At 41.4% G+C, this 21,203-nt stretch overlaps 1 protein-coding gene across 25 annotated transcripts in view; it reads left to right on the forward strand.

Annotated features, from left to right (window-relative positions):
* The window catches only part of LOC122540026 (protein TANC2), a 1,060,344-nt gene that overhangs the window by 974,198 nt on the left and 64,943 nt on the right, over positions 1–21,203 (forward strand). For all 25 annotated transcript variants that reach the window (XM_087977936.1, XM_087977934.1, XM_087977935.1 and 22 more), the window contains 3 exons: positions 176–269; positions 18,144–18,277; positions 19,044–19,167. In XM_087977936.1, coding sequence (XP_087834062.1) covers positions 176–269; positions 18,144–18,277; positions 19,044–19,167 — 352 coding nt within the window. The remainder of the gene's footprint in view (positions 1–175; positions 270–18,143; positions 18,278–19,043; positions 19,168–21,203) is intronic.

The raw sequence follows: 21,203 nt of genomic DNA on the forward strand, positions 1-21,203 counted from the left end.
TAATGTGATGAACTAACTCATGGTGTACTGAATGGTGTTCTGTCTCAATGTGGCATTGAATTCCTTCATGTATAGCCTTGAATCAAACAGTGGAAAGGTATGCCTCAAAAATCAGATGCAAATGATGTTTGTTTTCCTGTTATCACTCCTATTATTTTATTTTGTAATATTTCAGATTGTGTCATATCTCCTGGATCTACCTGAAAAAGATGAGGAAGAAGTGGAACGCGCACAGATTAACAGTTTTGATACTCTTTGGGGAGAAACAGGTAATTAGAGGCCCAAATGTTTGAGTATCGTATAACTATACGTCTGTGTTTTTATACTTGTCCTGGGACTACTTTTGACAGTAATACATGTAGTAAACCTATAGCAACATTGAACCTTTTGCATACTTAACAAATGCATGTTGATAAATTTACAACTGCCTGATCTATACTAGCATTTCAGTTATTAAGTGCCAGAGGCAAATCCTGCGGCAGCACCTTGACTAGATGCAGTAGGTCCTGTAAGCTCTGGAATGATGATAGCCAGATGAGATGTATCCCCCACTGCAATGGAATGCAAGGGAGGAGATTACTGGGACCCTAGCAGACCCTATTAAGTTCACACCTTTAATACATTATCTGATCTAAGATCACACCTATTTGTTAGATAAACTGAAGCCACCTTGAGAATGTAGCTTAAAAGGAGTTTTTTTAATTTACATAATAGAGACTCTAAACAGAATATCCCATCCAAAAAGATGCAAGACTTCATCTAAGTTTGTTTAATATATCATTACAACTCCATGACATTGTAACCCTTTTATGGACAATTTGGAAGAATGTTACAGGTTGCAGGGGGACTTGGATAAACTGCAGAATTGGGCTGAGAGGTGGCAAATGGAGTTCAATGCAGCTAAATGTGAGGTGATGCACATGGGAGGAATAACAGGAAGGCAGAATACTGAGTCAATGGAAAGATTCTTGGTAGTGTGGATGTGCAGAGGGATCTTGGAGTCCATGTACATAGATCCCTGACAGTTGCCACCCAGGTGAGTATTGCTGTTAAGAAGGCATACGATGCGTTAGGTTTCATTCACAGAGGGAATGAGTTCCGGAGTCACAATATCATGTTGCAACTATACAAAACACTAGTGCGGCCACTTTTGGAATATTGTGTACAGTTCTGGTCCCCATATTTTGGGAAGTATGTGGAAGCATTGGAAAAGGTGCAGAGGAGATTTACCAGGATGTTGGCCTGGTCTGGAGGGAAGGTCTTATGAGGAAAGGCTGAGACACTTTGGTCTGTTCTCATTGGAAAGAAGAAGGCTAAGAGGGGATTTGATAGAGACATACAAGATGATCAGAGGATTAAATAGGGTAGACAGTGAAAGTCTTTTTTCCTCAGATGATGACGACGTCAGCTTGTACAAGGGGGCATAACTACAAATTGAGGGGTGATAGATTTAAGACAGATGTCAGAGGCAGGTTCTTTACGCAAAGAGTGATAAGGGTGTGGAATGCCGTACCTGCTAATGTAGTCAACTCAGCCACATTAGGGAGACTTAAACAGTCCTTGGATAAGCATATGGATGATGATGGGATAGTGTAGGGGGATGAGTTGAGAATAGTTCACAGGTCGGTGCAACATCAAGGCCTTGTATTCTTCTACGTTCTATGAGTGCTTAAAATGGCAGGTCATTTTGGCTACGGACCAAGTACAGGAAAATGGGATTCATGTAGCTTGATGTTTGTTGGTCAGCATAGACAGAGTGGGCCAATGTGCCTGTATCAATGCTGTTTGACTCTGTGACTCTATGGAATGGTACTATGTTGCAGCACTGAGACTCAATTTCCATAGGAATACAGTACACAAATTGCAGATTTCTCTTGAGCTGTTTTCAACTTAGGATTATACTTATGTACATTGAATGCTACTGTTAACTACTGTTGTTTGTGTTCAGTTTTTCTAAATACATGTATTTTTAATATTAGATTTACTGACGCTGAAACTAAATTTTGATTTGATTACGGGTGACTAATTGTCATGCATCTTTCACCAATTGATACACATATTTGAAGTTGACTAGATGGTACAGGTTTAATCTCTATAGTTCATATACACACAATTCTCAAATAATACTGCAGTTTTGCCTAATAGTGACCAACAACACCAGCCTTTTGCTCATTACTGGCTAACTTGAAGCAGTAACTAAATGCATGAAATTAAAATCATGTCTAATCCATTTATGACTCGACATTTTTAAAATTACAATCCTGAAAATAGTAGGGGGCGCATCAAATTGCTTAAAAAGTTAATTTCTGAAAAAATTGCTTTTTGAAAGCAGCAGGCGATGTTGAGTCTGAACTCCATACTTTGCACAAAATACTAAATTAAATAAATACATGGAGTTGTAAGCATTTAATTTGAAATGCTGTATTGAGTTTAATTCAAAAAGGAGTAGTTGGAACGTTGCAATTGAGTGTCTTGTCATAGACCTGTATTCTTTATATAACGTACATTCATTTCAAAAGTGGATTTTTTAAAGTATCTTACAAATTTCTCTTTCTTTGGAATGTGAGTATCTCTAGCAAAGCTTATCCTAATGACCGTTGAAAAGGTCATCTTGAACCCCTCAAGCCCATATTGTGTAAGTGGGCGGCACGGTGGTTAGCGCCAGAGACCCGGGTTCAATTCCCACCTCAGGCAACTGACTGTGTGGAGTTTGCACATTCTTCCTGTGTCTGTGTGGGTTTCCTCCGGGTGCTCCGGTTTCCTCCCACAGTCCAAAAATGTGCAGGTTAGGTGAATTGGCCATGCTAACTTGCCCATAGTGTTAGGTGCAAGGGTAAATGTAGGAGAATGGGTCTGGGTGGGTGCGCTTCGGCGGTTGGGCCAAAGGGCCTGTTTCCACACTGTAAATAATCTAATCTAATCTACACCAAAAGTGCTGCAAAGCAGGGAATTCTTGGATATTTGGCCCAGCAACAGTGAAGAAACAACAATATAACTCCAAGTCAATTATCATTTTGAGTTGTATTCTTGGTTAGTGTGTTTGAGATGTGCCATCAAAGGCACTTTTTAATTTGTTGCAGTATATCTTGTATATAATACACACCACAGCCATGGCAGCCATGGTGGTGGGATTGAATGTTTAAGGTGATGGAAGATGTGCTTGACCAAATGGCTGCCTTGTTCTAGATGGTGTTGCTGATTTGATGTATTTATTGTCATGTGTATTTTGTCACAAAATACAGTAAAAAGTGTTGTATAGTGTCGCCACTCTCCGGCACCATCTTAAGACACAAATAAAAACTGAAACGTAGAATATAAAGGCAGAAGAATAAAGAACTTGACAGTCCTTCCACCTGAGGAGAAAAAGATCACCTTCTCTCAACTTATCTTGTGATTGACAATTTTGTCCGGGGGTTTCCAGGGGAAGCACAGGAGAAGGTGGCCATTTACAAAAATTGCAAACATCCACCAATTCCCCACATGAACATACAAACTACTATTCAAGGAATTAGTTAGTGGTGTAACCAGTAATCTATTTTGATGCATTCACCAAAATTTATTGAGCTTCTTTTAGATCCAAAATTGTTCATAAACTTTCACAGTAAAATTACATTTCAGGCACCTGCATTCATAGAGTCTTAGAGATGTACAGCATGGAAACAGACCCTTCGGTCCAACCCGTCCATGCCGACCAGATATCCCAACCCAAATCTAGTCCCACCTGCCAGCACCCGGCCCATATCCCTCCAAACCCTTCCTATTCATATACCCATCCAAATGCCTTTTAAATGTTGCAATTGGACCAGCCTCCACCACATCCTCTGGCAGCTCATTCCATAAACATACCACCCTCTGTGTGAAAAAGTTGCCCCTTAGGTCTCTTTTATATCTTTCCCCTCTCACCCTAAACCTATGCCCTTGAGTTCTGGACTCCCCGACTCCAGGGAAAAGACTTTTTTATTTATCCTGTCCATGCCCCTCATAATTTTGTAAACCTCTATAAGGTCACCCGTCAGCCTCCGACGCTCCAGGGAAAACAGCCCCAGCCTGTTCAGCCTCTGCCTGTAGCTCAGACCCTCCAACCCCAGCAACATCCTTGTAAATCTTTTCTGAACCCTTTCAAGTTTCACAACATCTTTCCGATAGGAAGGAGACCAGAATTGCACGCAGTGGCCTAACCACTGTCCTGTACAGCCGCAACATCACCTCCCAGCTCCTTTACTCAATACTCTGACCAATAAAGGAAAGCATATCAAACGCCTTCTTCACTATCCTATCTACCTGCGACTCCACTTTCTCGGAGCTATGAACCTGCACTCCAAGACTCCAAGGTCTCTTTGTTCAGCAACACTCCCTAGGACCTTACCATTAAGTGTGTAAGTCCTGCTAAGGTTTGCTTTCCCAAAATGCAGCACCTTGCATTTATCTGAATTAAACTCCATCTGCCACTTCTCAGCCCGTTGGCCCATCTGTTGTAATCTGAGGTAACCCTCTTAACCCACTACACCTCCAATTTTGGTGTCATCTGCAAACTTACTAACTGTATCTCTTATGCTCACATCCAAATCATTTATGTAAATGACAAGAAGTAGAGGGCCCAGCACCGATCCTTGTGGCACTTCACTGGTCTCCAGTCTGCAAAACAACCCTCCACCACCACCCCCTGTCTTCTACCTTTGAGCCAGTTCTGTATACAAATGGCTAGTTCTCCCTGTATTCCATGAGATCTAACCTTGCTAATCAGTCTCCCATGGGGAACCTTGTCGAACGGCTTACTGAAGTCCATATGGGTCACATCTACCACTCTGCCCTCGTCAATCTTCTTTGTTACTTCTTCAAAAAACTCAATCAAGTTTGTGAGACATGATTTCCCACGCTCAAAGCCATGTTGACTATCCCTAATCAGTCCTTGCCTTTCCAAATACATGTACATCCTGTCCCTTAGGATTCCCTCCAACAACTTGCCCACCACTGAGGTCAGGCTCACCGGTCTATAGTTCCCTGGCTTGTCTTTACCGCCATTCTTAAACAGTGACACCACGTTTGCCAACCTCCAGTCTTCCGGCACCTCACCTGTGACTATTGATGATACAAATATCTCAGCAAGCGGCCCAGCAATCACTTCTCTACCTTCCCACAGAGTTTTTGGTACACCTGGTCAGGTCCTGGGGATTTATCCACTTTTAACCGTTTCAAGACATTCAGCACTTCCTCCTCTGTAATCTGGACATTTTGCAAGATGTCACCATCTATTTTCCTACAGCCTATATCTTCCATATCCTTTTCCACAGTAAATACTGATGCAAAATATTTATTTAGTATCTCCCCCATTTTCTGTGGCTCCACACAAAGGCCGCCTTGCTGATCTTTGAGGGGCCCTATTCTCTCCCTAGTTACCCTTTTGTCCTTAATATATTTGTAAAAACCCTCTGGATTCTCCTTAATTCTATTTGCCAACGCTATCTCATATCTCCGTTTTGCCCTCCTGATTTCCCTCTTAAGTATACTCATACTTTCTTTATACTCTTCTAAGGATTCACTCGATCTATCCTGTCCATACCTGACATATGCTTCCTTCTTTTTCTTAACCAAACCCTCAATTTCTTTCATCATCCAGCATTCCCTATAACTGTTAGTCCTCCCTTTCACCCTGACAGGAATATATACTTTCTCTGGATTCTTGTTATCTCATTTCTGAAGGCTTCCCATTTTCCAGCCGTCCCTTTACCTGCGAACATCTGCCTCCAATCAACTTACGAAAGTTCTTGCCTAATACAAACAAAATTGGCCTTTTTCCAATTTAGAACTTCAACTTTTAGATCTGATCTATCCTTTTCCATCACTATTTTAAAACGAATTGAATTATGGTCGCTGGCCCCAAAGTGCTCCCCCACTGGCATCTCAGTCACCTGCCCTGCCTTACTTCCCAAGAGTAGGTCAAGTTTTGCACCTTCTCTAGTAGGTACATCCACATACTGAATCAGAAAATTGTCTTGTACACACTTAAGAAATTCCTCTCCATCTAAACCTTTAACACTATGGCAGTCCCAGTCGATGTTTGGAAAGTTAAAAAATCCCCTACCATAACTACCCTATTATTCTTACAGATAGCTGAGATCTCCTTACAAGTTTGTTTCTCAATTTCCCTCTGACTACTACAATCCCAATAAGGTCTATAATACAATCCCAAGAAGGTGATCATCCCTTTCTTATTTCTCAGTTCCACCCAAATAACTTCCCTGGATATATTTCCAGGAATATCCTCCCTCAGCACAGCTGTAATGCTATCCCTTATCAAAAATGCCACTCCCCCTCCTCTCTTGCTTCCCTTTCTATCCTTCCTGTAGCATTTGTATCCTGGAACATTAAGCTGCCAGTCCTGCCCATCCCTGAGCCACGTTTCTGTAATTGCTATGATATCCCAGTCCCATGTTCCTAACCATGCCCTGAGTTCATCTGCCTTCCCTGTTAGGCCCCTTGCATTGAAATAAATGCAGTTTAATTTATTAGTCCTACCTTGTCCCTGCCTGTTTGACTCACTTCGGTTCTCAGTTTTACCCGTCTCAGATCGATCTCTTTCCTCACTATCTCCCTGGGTCCCACCCCCCCACCTTACTAGTTTAAATCCTCCCAAGCAGTTCTAGCAAATTTTCCTGCCAGTATATTAATCCCCTTCCAATTTAGATGCAATCTGTCCTTCTTGTACAGGTCACTTCTACCCCAAAAGAGATTCCAATAATCCAAAATGTGAATCCTTCTCCCATACACCAGCTCCTCAGCCATGCATTCATCTGCTCTATCCTCCTATTCCTGTCCTCACTAGCTGGGAGTAATCCAGATATTACTACCCTTGAGGACCTCCTTTTTAAATTTCTGCCTAACTCTCTGCAATCTCCCTTCAGAGTCTCAACTTTTTCCCTTCCAATGTCATTGGTTCCAATGTGGACAATGACCTCCTGCTGGCCCCTCTCCCCCATGAGAACATTCTGCACCCTCTCTGAGACATCCTTGATCCTGGCACCAGGGAAACAACATACCATTCTGCTTTTTCTCTGCTGGCCACAGGAATGTCTGTCTGTACCTCTGACTACAGAATCCCCTAACACAATTGATCTCTTGGAAGCCGACGTACCCCTCGTTGCATTAGAGCGTCTCTATACCAGAAACTTGGCTGTTCGTGCTACATTCCCCTGAGAATCCATCACCCCCTACATTTTCCAAAACAGCATACCTGTTTGAAATGGGTATATCCACAAAAGACTCCTGTCCTAGGTGCCAACCTCTCTCACTCTTCCTGGAGTTAACCCCTCTATGTGACTGTATCTGAGACTTTCCCCCCTTCCTATGACTACCATCCATCACATACTGTTGCTGTTGCAAATTCCTCATCGCTTCTATCTGTCTCTCCAACCGATCCACTTGATCTGATAAGATTTGCATCCAACCTCATTTATGGCAGATGTAATCCGCAGTAACCCTTAAACTCTCTTTAAACTCCCACATCTGACAAGAAGTACATATCATTGCAAAGGCCATTTTTGCTCCTTCACAACCTACAGACCCAGAAAATAACACTGTTTTATTCCTCTACAAACACTGCCCCAGGTTAAATTAATAGCTATGGCTTATATTTTAAGTTTAATCTAGAGACTTATCTCCAAAAACACATAATCAAGAAAGAATCCACTATACTCACTACTGCAGCCTTTCTCTTGGACATACTTAAAACAACAATTAACTTATCTGATTCTGTGCTGTGAACTTCGCCCAACAGTTCCTCCAAGATTAGTTGTAAATTTCACTGTTTGTTAATTTTCTCAGATGCACTACGATGTCCAGCGATACACGAATTCAAACAGCAAAGGCAGTAATTGTGCAGGTTCTTTCTCTTTCTCTCTCTCTCTCTCTCTCTTTCTCCCTCCTGCGCTGTCCTCACCATGTAGAACATAGAACAATACAGCATAGAACAGGCCCTTCAGCCCACGATGTTTTTAGATTAGATTAGCTTACTTACAGTGTGGAAACAGGCCCTTCGGCCCAACAAGTCCACACCGACCCGCCGAAGCGCAACTCACCCATTCCCCTACATTTATCCCTTTACCTAACACTACGGGCAATTTAGCATGGCCAATTCGCCTGACCTACACATCGAACATTTGTCCTAGCTTAAGTACCCATCCATGTCCCTATCCAATTGCCGCTTAAAGGTCACCAATGATTCTGACTCTGCCACTCCCACAGGCAACGCATTCCATGCCCGCACCACCCTCTGGGTAAAGAACCTACCCCTGACATCCTCCCTATACATTCCACCCTTCACCTTAAATATATGTCCACTTGTAACACCCTCTGATCATCTTATAAACCTCTATCAAGTCACCCCTCATCCTTCGCCGTTCCAATGAGAAAAGGCCTAGCACTCTCGACCTATCCTCATACGACCTATTCTCCATTCCAGGCAACATCCTGGTAAATCTTCTCTGCACCCTCTCCAAAGGTTCCACATCTTTCCTAAAGTGAGGCGACCAGAACTGCACACAGTACTCCAAATGTGGCCTAACCAAGGGTCCTGTACAGCTGCAACATGTGCTTTCTTTGTCTGCTCTTCTCCCTTTTAAACTGCTGTTGTTTTGACTTTTTTTTTCCAAAGTTCAAAAACAATGAAACAGCATATAAAACAGTAATTGCTGCTCCTGCAATTCGAGGAAATCACCTCCAACATCTAAAAAACCTCAAAAAAAGGAGCAGCTCTTCCAGCCAGAAATTTTTCCCTCATTGAGGCTAATGGAGACTCTTCCATCACATTCCTGACTTGTGCCTTGTAGATGGTGGGCAGACTTTGGGAATCACAAGATGTAGAATATCTTGTAGAATAGACCTGCTCTTGTACCACATTATTTCTATAGCTGATTCAGTTAAGTATTGTAGATGGTCATTCCCTATCAATTGTGAGGCAAAAATATCACTGGTCATTTATAACCCTAAGTCTGAATATTGTCCATCTTTTGCTGTGCGTAATCCTGTTGTTTAGCTTCAGTACATTGGCAATTCAATTTTATGGACCCTTGATGCTGATTCAGGGTTACACTTTAACATTCAATAAGAATTGATCAGCTGGTTTGCCAGTTATGGTTGCATGAGAGAGAGAGAGAGAGAGAGACTGCACCATGAGGTCACAGGCTGTGGTGACATGGAATCTTGCTGCTGCTGCTGCTAATGCCACATAATGGATGCATGATATAAGTGACACTTAGCATGAAAGAAGGTTTTCTCATTGTGTAAGTGGGACTCCATCTCCACAAAGACGATGTTGGGGTCACACCTATAAATATTGTCATGGACATTGTTGTGGACATGTCATCTGCAATAGGTCAGGATTAGGGGAAGAAGATTTCTTCCTCTTGATAGATCTTTCACCACTTGTTGCAGACCTACCTGGAAAACTGTCCTTCAGCTCAATCAGCTCAATCATTGAAGTCTCTCACCGAGAGTACATTATGTTTTATTTTGCCCTCCATGCTTCTTCCAAATGGTGTTCAATGTGGAGGAGAGAAACAATGGAAAAATATTATTTCATTGGAGCCAGTTTAGAGAAGGTTAACTCACTTGATCCCAGGATTGGATGGATTGTCTTATAAGCAACAACTCTTGAGTTTGGGACTCTACTCGTTGGAATTTAGGAGGCGAGATGATCTCATTGAAGCATAAATATTCTTAAGGAGCTTGACAGAAATTCTCAGAGGATATTTCTCCTCATGAGAGTCTAGGACCAGAGGGTATAGTCTCAGAATAAAGGGACATTAATTTAAGACTGAGATGAGCAGGAATTACTTCTCTCATAGGGCTGTGGACCTTGGGAATTCCTTGCTGCATAGAGCCATGGGGATAAAGAGTTCCTGTGTATATTTAAGGCTGAGATAGATAGATAGGCATACAGACAGTTGATCAGTACAGGAATCAAGGGTTATGGGAAAGGGCGGAATGATCATAATGATTCCATTGAATGGTGGAGCAGGCTTGAGGGGCAGAATGACCTTTTCCTATTCTAATTTCTTATATTCTTATAGCTTCCTTCACTATGTTTTTTCTGATCGATGAGGCTTTGTAAGTTCAAGAGTCAATAATAAAGACTCACAATGTCACTGTCTAATGGCTGAATACCAATGTGTTGTCACTTCGAGTGTGCTTACCCCAATGAACCCTCTCAATTTTATTTACTGTGTGCATCCTATACATTTCAATACATAGTTCTTTTGATTTTTTTTCACATGGCCAGTCACGTGCAGTATCTGAAAGGGGATCGTTTGTGAGCGACTGTACAGTTCTTTTGTGATTCTAGGATATCCACACACCAATAGAACTTAGAGGTAATATCGGCTGATGAAACAAGCCATACTGAATCATGGTAACGAAGGAGTCTGGGACATTGCATTGCTGGGACATATGATTCTACAAGTTTGATGTGATGAGTTTGTGGAACAGCTATCCCAATTTTATCAGACGTCCTCCAGTGGTAGTGTTGAGGATTGGGTTGTTTATGCTTTTCTCTTGCCCAAATTCAATGCTGAGATAAATGCTGAATGGTGCATTTGTTTGCATTATCATCATTCTTTGTTCTACTCAGCCTCATAGTTTAGTACAACTGAATGGTTTGCTAGAGGCAGTTAAGAGTCAACAACATTGGCCAGAATTTGGCCATATTGGACATACACTGTTGTGAAGGCTAGGCAGCAACATTTTTATCAATATATTTTTGAGAACAATGTTCTCTTCAGTTACTGTTTTGTGCATCCATGACACAGTGTTAGGAGTGAAATGAATGACGTAGGCCAGACAGTCCCATGCACTTTATTTGTATTTAGTAGACGGTAATCCAAAATAGGAATAAAGGATTTTCATCTCATAAGTTAATCTAAGAGAACTGGAAAAGTCACAACAGATCACAAATGGCAAAACGCAACAATAAAAATTGCTAAACATTATTGGAGTTGGAGGAATCCAGCCTGTCCCCCATTACTAAAAATGGGAAATGCGGGTGCCCATTTTTAAAGGCCAGGTTTGGGGAAACAGGATAATTGAGGTGCCCTTGTCTCCATATTATTGCTACTGCTGTGCCCCTATTTTGTTCTTTGTATCTTGTCATCTACTTGTTTGCTATTTAAAAACCTCAAAACAAAGTCTCACTTTTGTTTATTTTTATGCAAAATGCATCAAAAACATTAGCTTTTGAGTGTTTCTGTTTAGTCTCTTGATGGCTTTTAACTTGCTCTGTAATCACTTGAGGCAGGAATGAGAGGGTTTTCTGAGAGCATTGAAGTATTTCTTGCTTGTTTATTCTTTCCACTTTAATGGAGGATGACATAACATATGGTCTTGATATGCTTCACAAAATTGTCAGTTTTAAATACAGCCAGAGTTGCAAAAGTTTCTGGTATGATTACATTTCTGTAGACAGGCCTAACATTAACTTCAATAGCATTTCTGTCATGTCCTCTAATGAATTGAGATCACTGGCAGACTGTCTTTGAAAAATATTAGATTAGATTAGATTAGATTAGAGTGTGGAAACAGGCCCTTCGGCCCAACAAGTCCACACCGACCCGCCGAAGCGAAACCCACCCATACCCCTACATTTACCCCTTACCTAACACTACGGGCAATTTAGCATGGCCAATTCACCTGACCCTGCACATCTTTTGGACTGTGGGAGGAAACCGGAGCACCCGGAGGAAACCCACACAGACACTGGGAGAACGTGCAAACTCCACACAGTCAGTCGCCTGAGGCGGGAATTGAACCCGGGTCTCAGGCGCTGTGAGGCAGCAGTGCTAACCACTGTGCCACCGTGCCGCCCACAAATATTTTTTTCTGTTGTTCATAATTTTCCCCAAAACTAGTTTAATGTTATATTCTCATCATAACTTGGTGCTTTTCTTTTATTCTGAGCTTACTTTCATAATCTATGACTTATTGAACAGTGTTGCTTTTTATGTATTCTTACGTGAGGTATCAAATGCAGAAATGTGGCTGATCACATTAAATCAGATTAATAATTAAAATTGCCTACAACAATAAACTCAACTGGTTAAGTGCAAAGAATGATCAGATGGCGATCCCAGTGCTCCCAAAGATCAGAAAATTTTCACCACGAGAGCATCAAGGACCAACAATAAAATTTTCTGTCTAATTCAGTATTTGTTAAAGTACCCTTAGCTTCATCTCCGGTATTCCATACAATACCATTGGAAAATGTAAAATTCTGAATGAGAAAAATAATGTTTCAATCTCACACGTTCCTTATCTATCTTCTGTGGCTTCTAAATTAAATGCAATAGAGTGTGCAAAAGCCATTATACAAATGAAAGGTTTTATTGAGAGTGTAAAAGGTTTTCGCTGAAATGAAATACCAAGAGAAAAGTTTGAACAGTTGTTTTTATAAGTTAACCACAAAGTGAACTTACACTTTGAAATGGCGTTAGGGATTTTTCTTGCTTTTTGTTTATCCATACAGTAGAATGAGTTAATTCATTATTTTTGGTAAGAGGCTGGCTTTGTGACCAACAAACCAATTACAATGTGTGATGGGGGCCCATGTTAGGTTTCTGCACAGAGCAAATTTATTGAAAAACATCATAAAATGGCCAACATAGATATACTTTATTCTGGTTTTCGAAGCTTTTATTAGTTTCCAATCCCAACATATTTACTACGTCAAGGATCTGGTCCCACCTGAGCTATATAATATACTGCAGCGGTTAGGATACATTTGGCTGGAATTATTATATCCCTGAATTTGATTAATTTCATAATTGTCGACGCTTAACTTCAGTATGGCAGTCCAGCCAGTGAGCCACTTCAAGTTTTAAAACTTTTCCCAGACTGCCATAATGCCTGTGCCAGTATTTTGAAAGTGCTATCCAATCAGTCCCATAACCATGTTACTTTTTTCTCTTTCATTATTGCCTTTTGAGTGTTATTCATATTGGACCATATCCTAACATCCTTTCAGGGGAGTGCATTTCATGTAATCATATCTCAGCACAAACAAAAACACTGCTTTTGCTTATCACGTTAATTCTGTCTGCTCTGGTTATTGATCTTTCTGCCCTGGAAACTGTTTTCCTTTTTAATGATATATTAAAAACTTTCATGATTTTGAATACCTCTATATCAAATTTCTCTTTAAACTGAAGAGCAAATTACTACGGATGATAGAATTTGTACTGAGAATAACAAATGCTGGAGACCACAGCGGATCAGACAGCATCCATGGAGAGAGAGAAAGCTAACATTTTGAGTCGAGCTCAGTGTTTCTCAACGGGGGTGGAAGCACCCTCTGAGGGGCGTTTGCCTTCCTTTGGTGGGCGTTGAAGTCAAAGAGGGTGGCAAGGGGGCACTGAACGACTTTGTAGAGAGCTTACCAATCACTTGGAAGACTGCAGTGTCCTTGAAGGACATTGCTGTGTGCAAAAGTAGGTGGACAGTAAGAACAGTAATAAATGATAACATTTATTTTTATATATAAAACATATTTCACAAAAGTTTTCCGGTTTCAGCACTGCAGTGTATTGCAGTCATATGTGCAAAAACAGACTTGGTGATTTGGGGGCTTTGCCTGATTTCAAGGATAAGAAGGGGGCGTTGAATACGGAGAGGTTGAGAAACACTGGTCTAGATGAGTCTTCACCAGAGCTGAAGTGAAGTGTGGAGGGGACAGCATTTATGCTATAGTTTGGGTGGAGTGTCGGGGTGGGGGTAGGGTAGTGGATATAGGGTGCTGGTGGAGAAAAGAAGTATATTAAAGGATAAAGAATAACTAGAGAGAAAATAGGGTGCCTCAAGGACCAAAGTGGACATATATGTGTGGAACCGCAGGAGAGGGATGAGGTTCTCAATGAATCTTTCTCTTCTGTGTTGACTATGGAGAAAGACAAGAACATTTGAAAACTTGGGGAATTTAGTGGTGATATCTTGGGGAGAGACCATATCACAGTAGAGAGGTGTTGGATGTATTGGAATGTATGAAAGTGGATAAATCTCCTGGTCCTGACTAGATACATCCAAGAACACTGCAAGAGGCTAGAGGAGAAACAGACCCTTCAGCCCAACAAGTCCACACAGACCCTCCAAAGAGTTAACCCACTCAGACCATTCCCCTATCCTCTATTTATACCGATTAATACACTTTTGTGGAAGGAAAGCGGAGCATCCAGAGCAAACATACTCAAACATGGGGAGAATGTGCAAACTCCACCCAGACAGTCGGCCGAGGGTGGAATCAAACCCGGGTCGGTGGTGCTCTATAAGGCAGTAGTGCAAACCACTGAGCCACCATGCCATGTTAGCCATGTTGACCATGGGTGAGATCCTGGAACACTGGTGAGTTGGAAATGTGCCATTATTCAATAAGGGCAACAAAGAAAACCCTGGGAACTATAGACCAGTATGTTTAATCTGTGGTGGGTAAGTGATTTGAGATGATTCTGAGAGATAAGATATACATGCATTTGGAAAGGGAGGGTTTGATTAGTAGTAGTCAGCGTGGCTTTGTGCATGGGAGATCTTGCCTCACAAACTTGTTCGAGTTCTTTGATGAAATGTCCCATCTGGGGTGTCTGACACTTCATGGTTTTTCCTTTGAAAAGACAAGAACTGATTAGGGATAGTCAACATAGCTTTGAGCGTGGGAAATCATGTCTCACAAACTTGATTGAGTTTTTTGAAGAAGTAACAAAGAGGATTGATGAGGGCAGAGCGGTAGATGTGATCTATATGGACTTCAGTAAGGCATTCGACAAGGTTCCCCATGGGAGACTGGTTAGCAAGGTTAATCTCACGGAATACAGGGAGAACTAGCCATTTGGATGCAGAGCGGGCTCAAAGGTAGAGGACAGAGGGCGGTGGTGGAGGGTTGTTTTGCAGACTGGAGGCCTGTGACCAGTCGAGTGCCACAAGGATCGGTGATGGGTCCTCTACTTTTTGTCACTTACATAAATGATTTGAATGTGAGCATAAGAGGTACAGTTAGTAAGTTTGCAGATGACACCAAAATTGGAGGTGTTGTGGACAGCGAAGCAGGTTACCTCAGATTACATCAGGATCTGGACCAGATGGGCCAATGGGTTGAGAAGTGGCAGATGGAGTTTAATTCAGATAAATGCAAGGTGCTGCATTTTGGGAAAGCAATCTTAGGAGGACTTTTACACTTAATGGTAAGGTTCTAGGGAGTGTTGCTGAACAAAGAGACCTTGGAGTGTAGGTTCATAGCTCCTTGAAAGTGGAGTCGCAGGTAGATAGGATAGTGAAGGCAGCGTTTGATATGCTTTCCTTTATTGGCCAGAGTACTGAGTACAGGAGTTGGGAGGTTGTGTTTCAGCTCTACAGGACATTGGTTAGGCCATTGTTGGAATATTGCGTGCAGTTCTGGTCTCCTTCCTATCGGAAAGATGTTGTGAAACTTGAAAGGGTTCAGAAAAGATTTACAAGGATGTTGCCAGGTTTGGAGGATTTGAGCTACACGGAGAGGCTGAACAGGCTGGGGCTGTTTTCCCTGAGCTTCAGAGGTTGAGGGGTGCCCTTATAGAGGTTTACAAAATCATGAGGGGCATGATTTTCCTGGGTCAGGGAGTCCAAAACTAGAGGGAGAAAGGGGAAAGATATAAAAGAGACCTAAGGGGCAACTTTTTCACACAGAGGGTGGTATGTGTATGGAATGAGCTGCCAGAGGAAGTGGTGGAGGCTAGTACTTTTGCAACATTTAAGAGGCATTTGGATGGGTATATGAACAGGAAGGGTTTGGAGGGATATATGCCGGATGCTGGCAGGTGGGACTAGATTGGGTTGGGATACCTGGTCAGCATGGGCGGGTTGGACTGAAGGGTCTGTTTCCATGCTGTACATCCCTATGACTCGAAGTGACCAGGAAGGTTGACGATGGCAGGGCGATAGAGGTATGGATTTCAGTAAGCTTTTGATAAGGTTGCTCTGAAAGGTTGAATCACATGGAATCCAGGGCAAGCTGGCAAATTGGATACAAAATTGGCTTGATGGTAGAAAGCCGAGGGTAATAGTGGAAGGATGCTTGTTGGACTGGAGGCCTGTGACTAGTGGTGTGCCTCAGGGGCTGGTGCTGGGCCTATTGCTGTTGTTATATATGTCGAAGATTTGGATGAGAATGTACAAGGTATGATTAGTACATTTGCTGATGGCACTAAAATAGGTGGTATCATGGACAGTGGGGAAGGTTATCAGAAATTGCAGCAGGGAAGCTCGGGAAGTGATTGCTAGGCCCTACGATGAGATATTTGTATCATGGATAGTCACCGATGAGGTGCCGGAAGACTGGAGGTTGGCTAATGTGGTGCCACTGTTTAAGAAAGGTGGTAAGAAAAAGCCAGGGAACTAGAGACCGGTGAACCTGACATCAGTGGTAGGCAAATTGTTGGAGGGAATCCTGAGGGACAGGGTTTACATGAATTTGAGGAATTTAAGCGAAAGTGAGGACTTCTTGATGAAGGGATTTTGCCCGAAACATCGATTCTCCTGCTCCTCAGGTGCTGTCTGACCTGCCATGCTTTTCCAGTACTGCACTCTTGACTCATGTATTTGGATAGGCAATGACTGATTCGGGACAGTCAACATGGCTTTGTGCAGGAAGTCATGTCTCACAAACTTGATTGAGTTTTTTGAAGAAGTAACAAAGAGGATTGATGAGGGCAGAGCGGTGGATGTGATCTATATGGACTTCAGGAAGGCGTTCGACAAGGTTCCTCATGGTGAACTGGTTAGCAAGGTTCGATCACATGGAATACAGGGAAAACTAGCCATTTGGATACAGAATGGTTTTGAAGGTGGAAGACAGAGGATCGTGACAGAGGGTTGCTTTTCAGACTGCAGCGTTTTGTGTTAGCTGAAATATTTGAAACTATACTTGTGTACCCAACTTCAAATCATTAATATGTGTCAGAAAAAGCAATGGTCTTAATACCACCCTGGGGGTTTTTGCAATCTGAAGAACAGCCATTCGTCACTTCTGTCTACTTCTTGTCCCATTATACATTTAGTATCCATGATGCCACTGCCCTTTATAATTCAGAGGGTGTTAACATTTCTCATTAGTCTGTGATGTAGTCTTTGTTAAATGCTTCTTGAACGTCCATATCTGAAGTTCACCTGCAACTGTGCTCATCTGTCACTTCCACTGTGTAATCAAAGAAAATAATCAAGTTTGTCAATGTATTTTGCCTAAAACAATTTTATATTGTGTTTAATCAATTAATCCATACATTTACAGGTATAAATTAATGATGTTCCAGATCAAGATTTATTGTACAACTGAGCCTAAATAAGTCTGTAGTTTTTGGGTTTATTCCTCTCCTTTCTCAGACAAGAGTGTAATGTGTGTAAACCTTCAGGCATGTGACAACACTCCCATATCTAATGCAGACTGGTAATTGGAGCCAGAGCCTCCGTATTTTCCACTTTTATTTCCATTAATAATCTGAAAATGTATCCTCTCAGTATGAGATAACTTTTCTATTTTGAGGTCTATGAATTTATCAAGTACTTTCTCTTTATCTATTTATATCCTATCTATATTGCTAACCGTTTTCTTTCCTGCTACGCTAGCACCATATTCTTCTCTCATTAAGACAAATGTAAAGTACTGTCATTTTAATTTTGTTCAATCCAAATCCATAATTTTACTCCATTATCAACAGTCAAAATATTATAGATTTTCTTTTGAAAACACACAGAAAACATGCAGCTGAAATTTAAAGTAATGACTCAATTGTATGACTATTGCTATGTGTCCTTTCTATAAGTGTTGGTTTACTGTGATAAGAGAGTCAAGGAACTGACAACAAAAATTCAAAAAAGCATTAAGAGTAAAACAAAGTCAGACAATACATTTTTGTTCAAAGAGGAATGAATTTAACGGGAAGTCTGTTGGACCAGATAATAGATAATATTTCAGGAAGCAGGCAGATACTTATCAATAAGTATAATTATATGGATAATGTGCTTTGAAGGTGGGGAGGTGGATCTAAAATCCTTCAAAACCTGGGTAGATTTGTTGAGTTGAATAACCTTGTTCCCCAAAATTTCTATGTACCCCAGAAATTGTGTTTATCTGTTCTTAGCATTGACTGCTGCCGCTGGACGAGGCAAGCTGGAAGTGTGCAGACTACTGTTGGAACAAGGAGCAGCAGTGTCACAGTCCAACCGACGGGGGATTGTCCCACTATTCAGTGCAGTAAGACAAGGACACTGGCAGGTGAGCACATTATGTCAGTCTCTGACTGAATGTAAAAGGGTTTGTGCTTCAATTATATTAGGTGAAATTGGTGAGACAATATTTAGTGTACTGTGAACAATATTAGTCTCCTTATTTAAAGAAGGATATAAATGCATTGGAGACAGTTCAGAGAAGGTTTACCAGCCCAAAACCTGGAATTCCTGATGAAGGGCTCCAACCCAAAATGTCGATTCCACTGCTCCTCGGATGCTGCCTGACCTGCTGTGCTTTTCCAGCAACACATTCTCAACTCCTCCAAAACCTGGAATGGATGGGTTGTCTTATGAGTGAAGATTAGACAGGTTGGCTTGTATCTGCTGGAGTTTAGAAGAGTAAGAAGCAACTTCACTTAAATATAGAAGATCCCAAGAAGTCTTGGCAATGTGTATGTGGAATAGATATTTCTTCTTGGTGAATCCAGATAAGAACCTTTTCTCATTCAAGTTAACTCTTTTGAATTTTCTTCCTCAAAAGATTTTGGAAGCAATATTTGAATATTTCTTCAGCAGAAATGGACAGTTTCTTGATGAACAAGAGGGTGAAAGATTATCAGGCAGGAATATGGAGTATCAGATTAGGCATGATTTTTTAAATGGCAGAGCAAGCTAGAAGGATTAAGTGACTTACTCCTGCTCCTATTTCTGCATTCTCCTCACCTATTTGTAAGAATTCTTATCATGTATTGTTTGTTAAAGTTGTCTCAGATACCTGCCAGTAAATGGATTCATGTCGTATGTGTTTCCAGATCGTGGATTTGCTGTTAACACATGGTGCAGATGCAAATATGGCAGACAAGCAGGGTAGAACGCCACTCATGATGGCAGCGTCGGAGGGGCATCTGGATACTGTGGAGTTCTTGCTTGCTCAAGGTTAGCTTCAGAGATTGAGATTCTGAAATATCTTTTCCATAATTCTTCAAGTTTGCAAAATAGACAATGTTGCTTTGGAAATATGTTAATCACAAATGCACACTTGTATCAAAACATGTTCAGCTCCAAGTTAAATGGGAATAGATCAGTGGAGTTCTTGAGTATTTGCTGCCCAAATTTCCAACTTTACTGGAGCTCCTTGTTTGAAAGCCAGTCAGACTTCCACCCTGGTTCTGTTCAAAACTAGTTCTTATCAAAGTTGCAGTGATATCCTGTCTCAAACATTGTCCCTCAATGTTCTCATCAATCTGTTGCAGCCCTTTGACACGGTTGATCTGTTGGATGGTTCTGTATTTGCCTGCTCCATTCTTATCTATTTGATCACAATCAGGAAATCATCTGTAGTGATTGTATTCCCACTCTTGCCCCAATTCTTCTGTGCTTAGTTCAGACCTGCATGTTGCCACTTGGTGACATCCTCCTAAAACAGTGTCATTTTCTGCATGTGGTTTAACAATAATCATGTATGTTTCCCCACCACCTCTCTCAAATTCATCACTTCTCTATATTGTCAGACTGTTTCTCCAATAATCAGTGTTGGATGATCAGACATGTTGTCCAACAGTGTATTGGAAAAAACTGAAGCCATCATGTACAGTCCCCACTACAACCACCGTTCTAAGTCACTGATGTGAGTTATTTCCCTCGCAGCTTTCTGAGGCCTCATCAGATAGTTTGCAAACTTGATGTCATGCTTAACCATGACCACATAATCATGTCACCTCTAAAACTGCTAATTCCACATGTTGCACGACTTCTCCCCTTAATTATCTGTTGCTGTGACCTCCAGAAAAAAACATTACAGTGCCTGCTCCAATGTTATATACTTAATAACTTGTGCAAATCTACAAGCAAGGAACAAGATTAGGCTACTCAGCCCTTCCAGTCTGCTTAATCAATCAATAAAATCCAATTTTAACTTCAATTCTACGTTCCTGCACGCTCCCAATTCCTAAATACCCCAAATCAACCCTTGGTAATCAGGATTCGATCTATCTCAGCCTTAAAATACTGAAATATTCAGCATTCTCTGCCTTTTGAGGAAGAGAATTCCAAAGACTCACAACCTCTTGAGAATTTATTCTAAATCTTCCAAATTGCTGCTGTCTATGTCTTAACCTGCAATGTACCCATTTCATCCAGTACCCGTCCTCATAGACCTACTTTGCCTAATTTTAAAAATCTTGTTCTTGTTTTCAAACCTTAATTGGCCTCACCTCTCCCAATCTCTGAAATATTCTGCATTCCCACGATACTGCTCTAATTCTGGCCTCTTTATTTTAACCTCTTTATTGGTGGCTGTGCCTTCAACTCTCGGGTCTGGAATTCAATCCCTAAACTTTTCTGTGCAACTGCCTCTCCTTGAGCTAACCTAACATCAAGCCCATCCAGAATATCACCCCGGCATCTCAAAAATTATGATTTTACTAGAGCATGGTTTGTCAGACACTAAGACTGGGTGCTTTCCAAATTGGTTGGAATGAGCCAAGCAGGCTGGAAGAATCATGGAAATTACCATCAGACAGGTATTCTAAATACTTGCCCACCTCTGTCCAGCTTTCCCAGGACTGGATTGCTAATGAAATTGACAACCAATTGGGCGAAATGCCCAATGGGACTTGTATGATGTTAATGAAAAAACATTTTTGTGTGTTCCCAATGATACATGGATTATACCCCTCAGCAAGTTAGAGACAGTGCATATACAACAGGAGGTTATTGACTTAAATGGACATGAAATCATCAGATTAAAGAGGGAAAATAGCAAGGAACGGGCCAGTCTTAACAACAGGATAGCACTGAGAGCAGCAACACCTTGAGATAAAAATATGAGATAGACTTCAGAAACTGAAGTTTGGTACCATTTCATTGATGTGCTTGTGCCACAAACACAAGGGAGTGGCTTCGGAGATGTTTCCTATATCTTTGTGCTAATGCTCACAGCAGGTACCCATCTGACAGGAATAGACCAATTA

The sequence above is a fragment of the Chiloscyllium plagiosum genome, unplaced genomic scaffold (genome assembly GCF_037043375.1).
Source record: "Chiloscyllium plagiosum isolate Xiang-an unplaced genomic scaffold, Cpla_swu_hap1 HiC_scaffold_32, whole genome shotgun sequence".
NCBI classification, from domain to species: Eukaryota; Metazoa; Chordata; class Chondrichthyes; order Orectolobiformes; family Hemiscylliidae; genus Chiloscyllium; species Chiloscyllium plagiosum.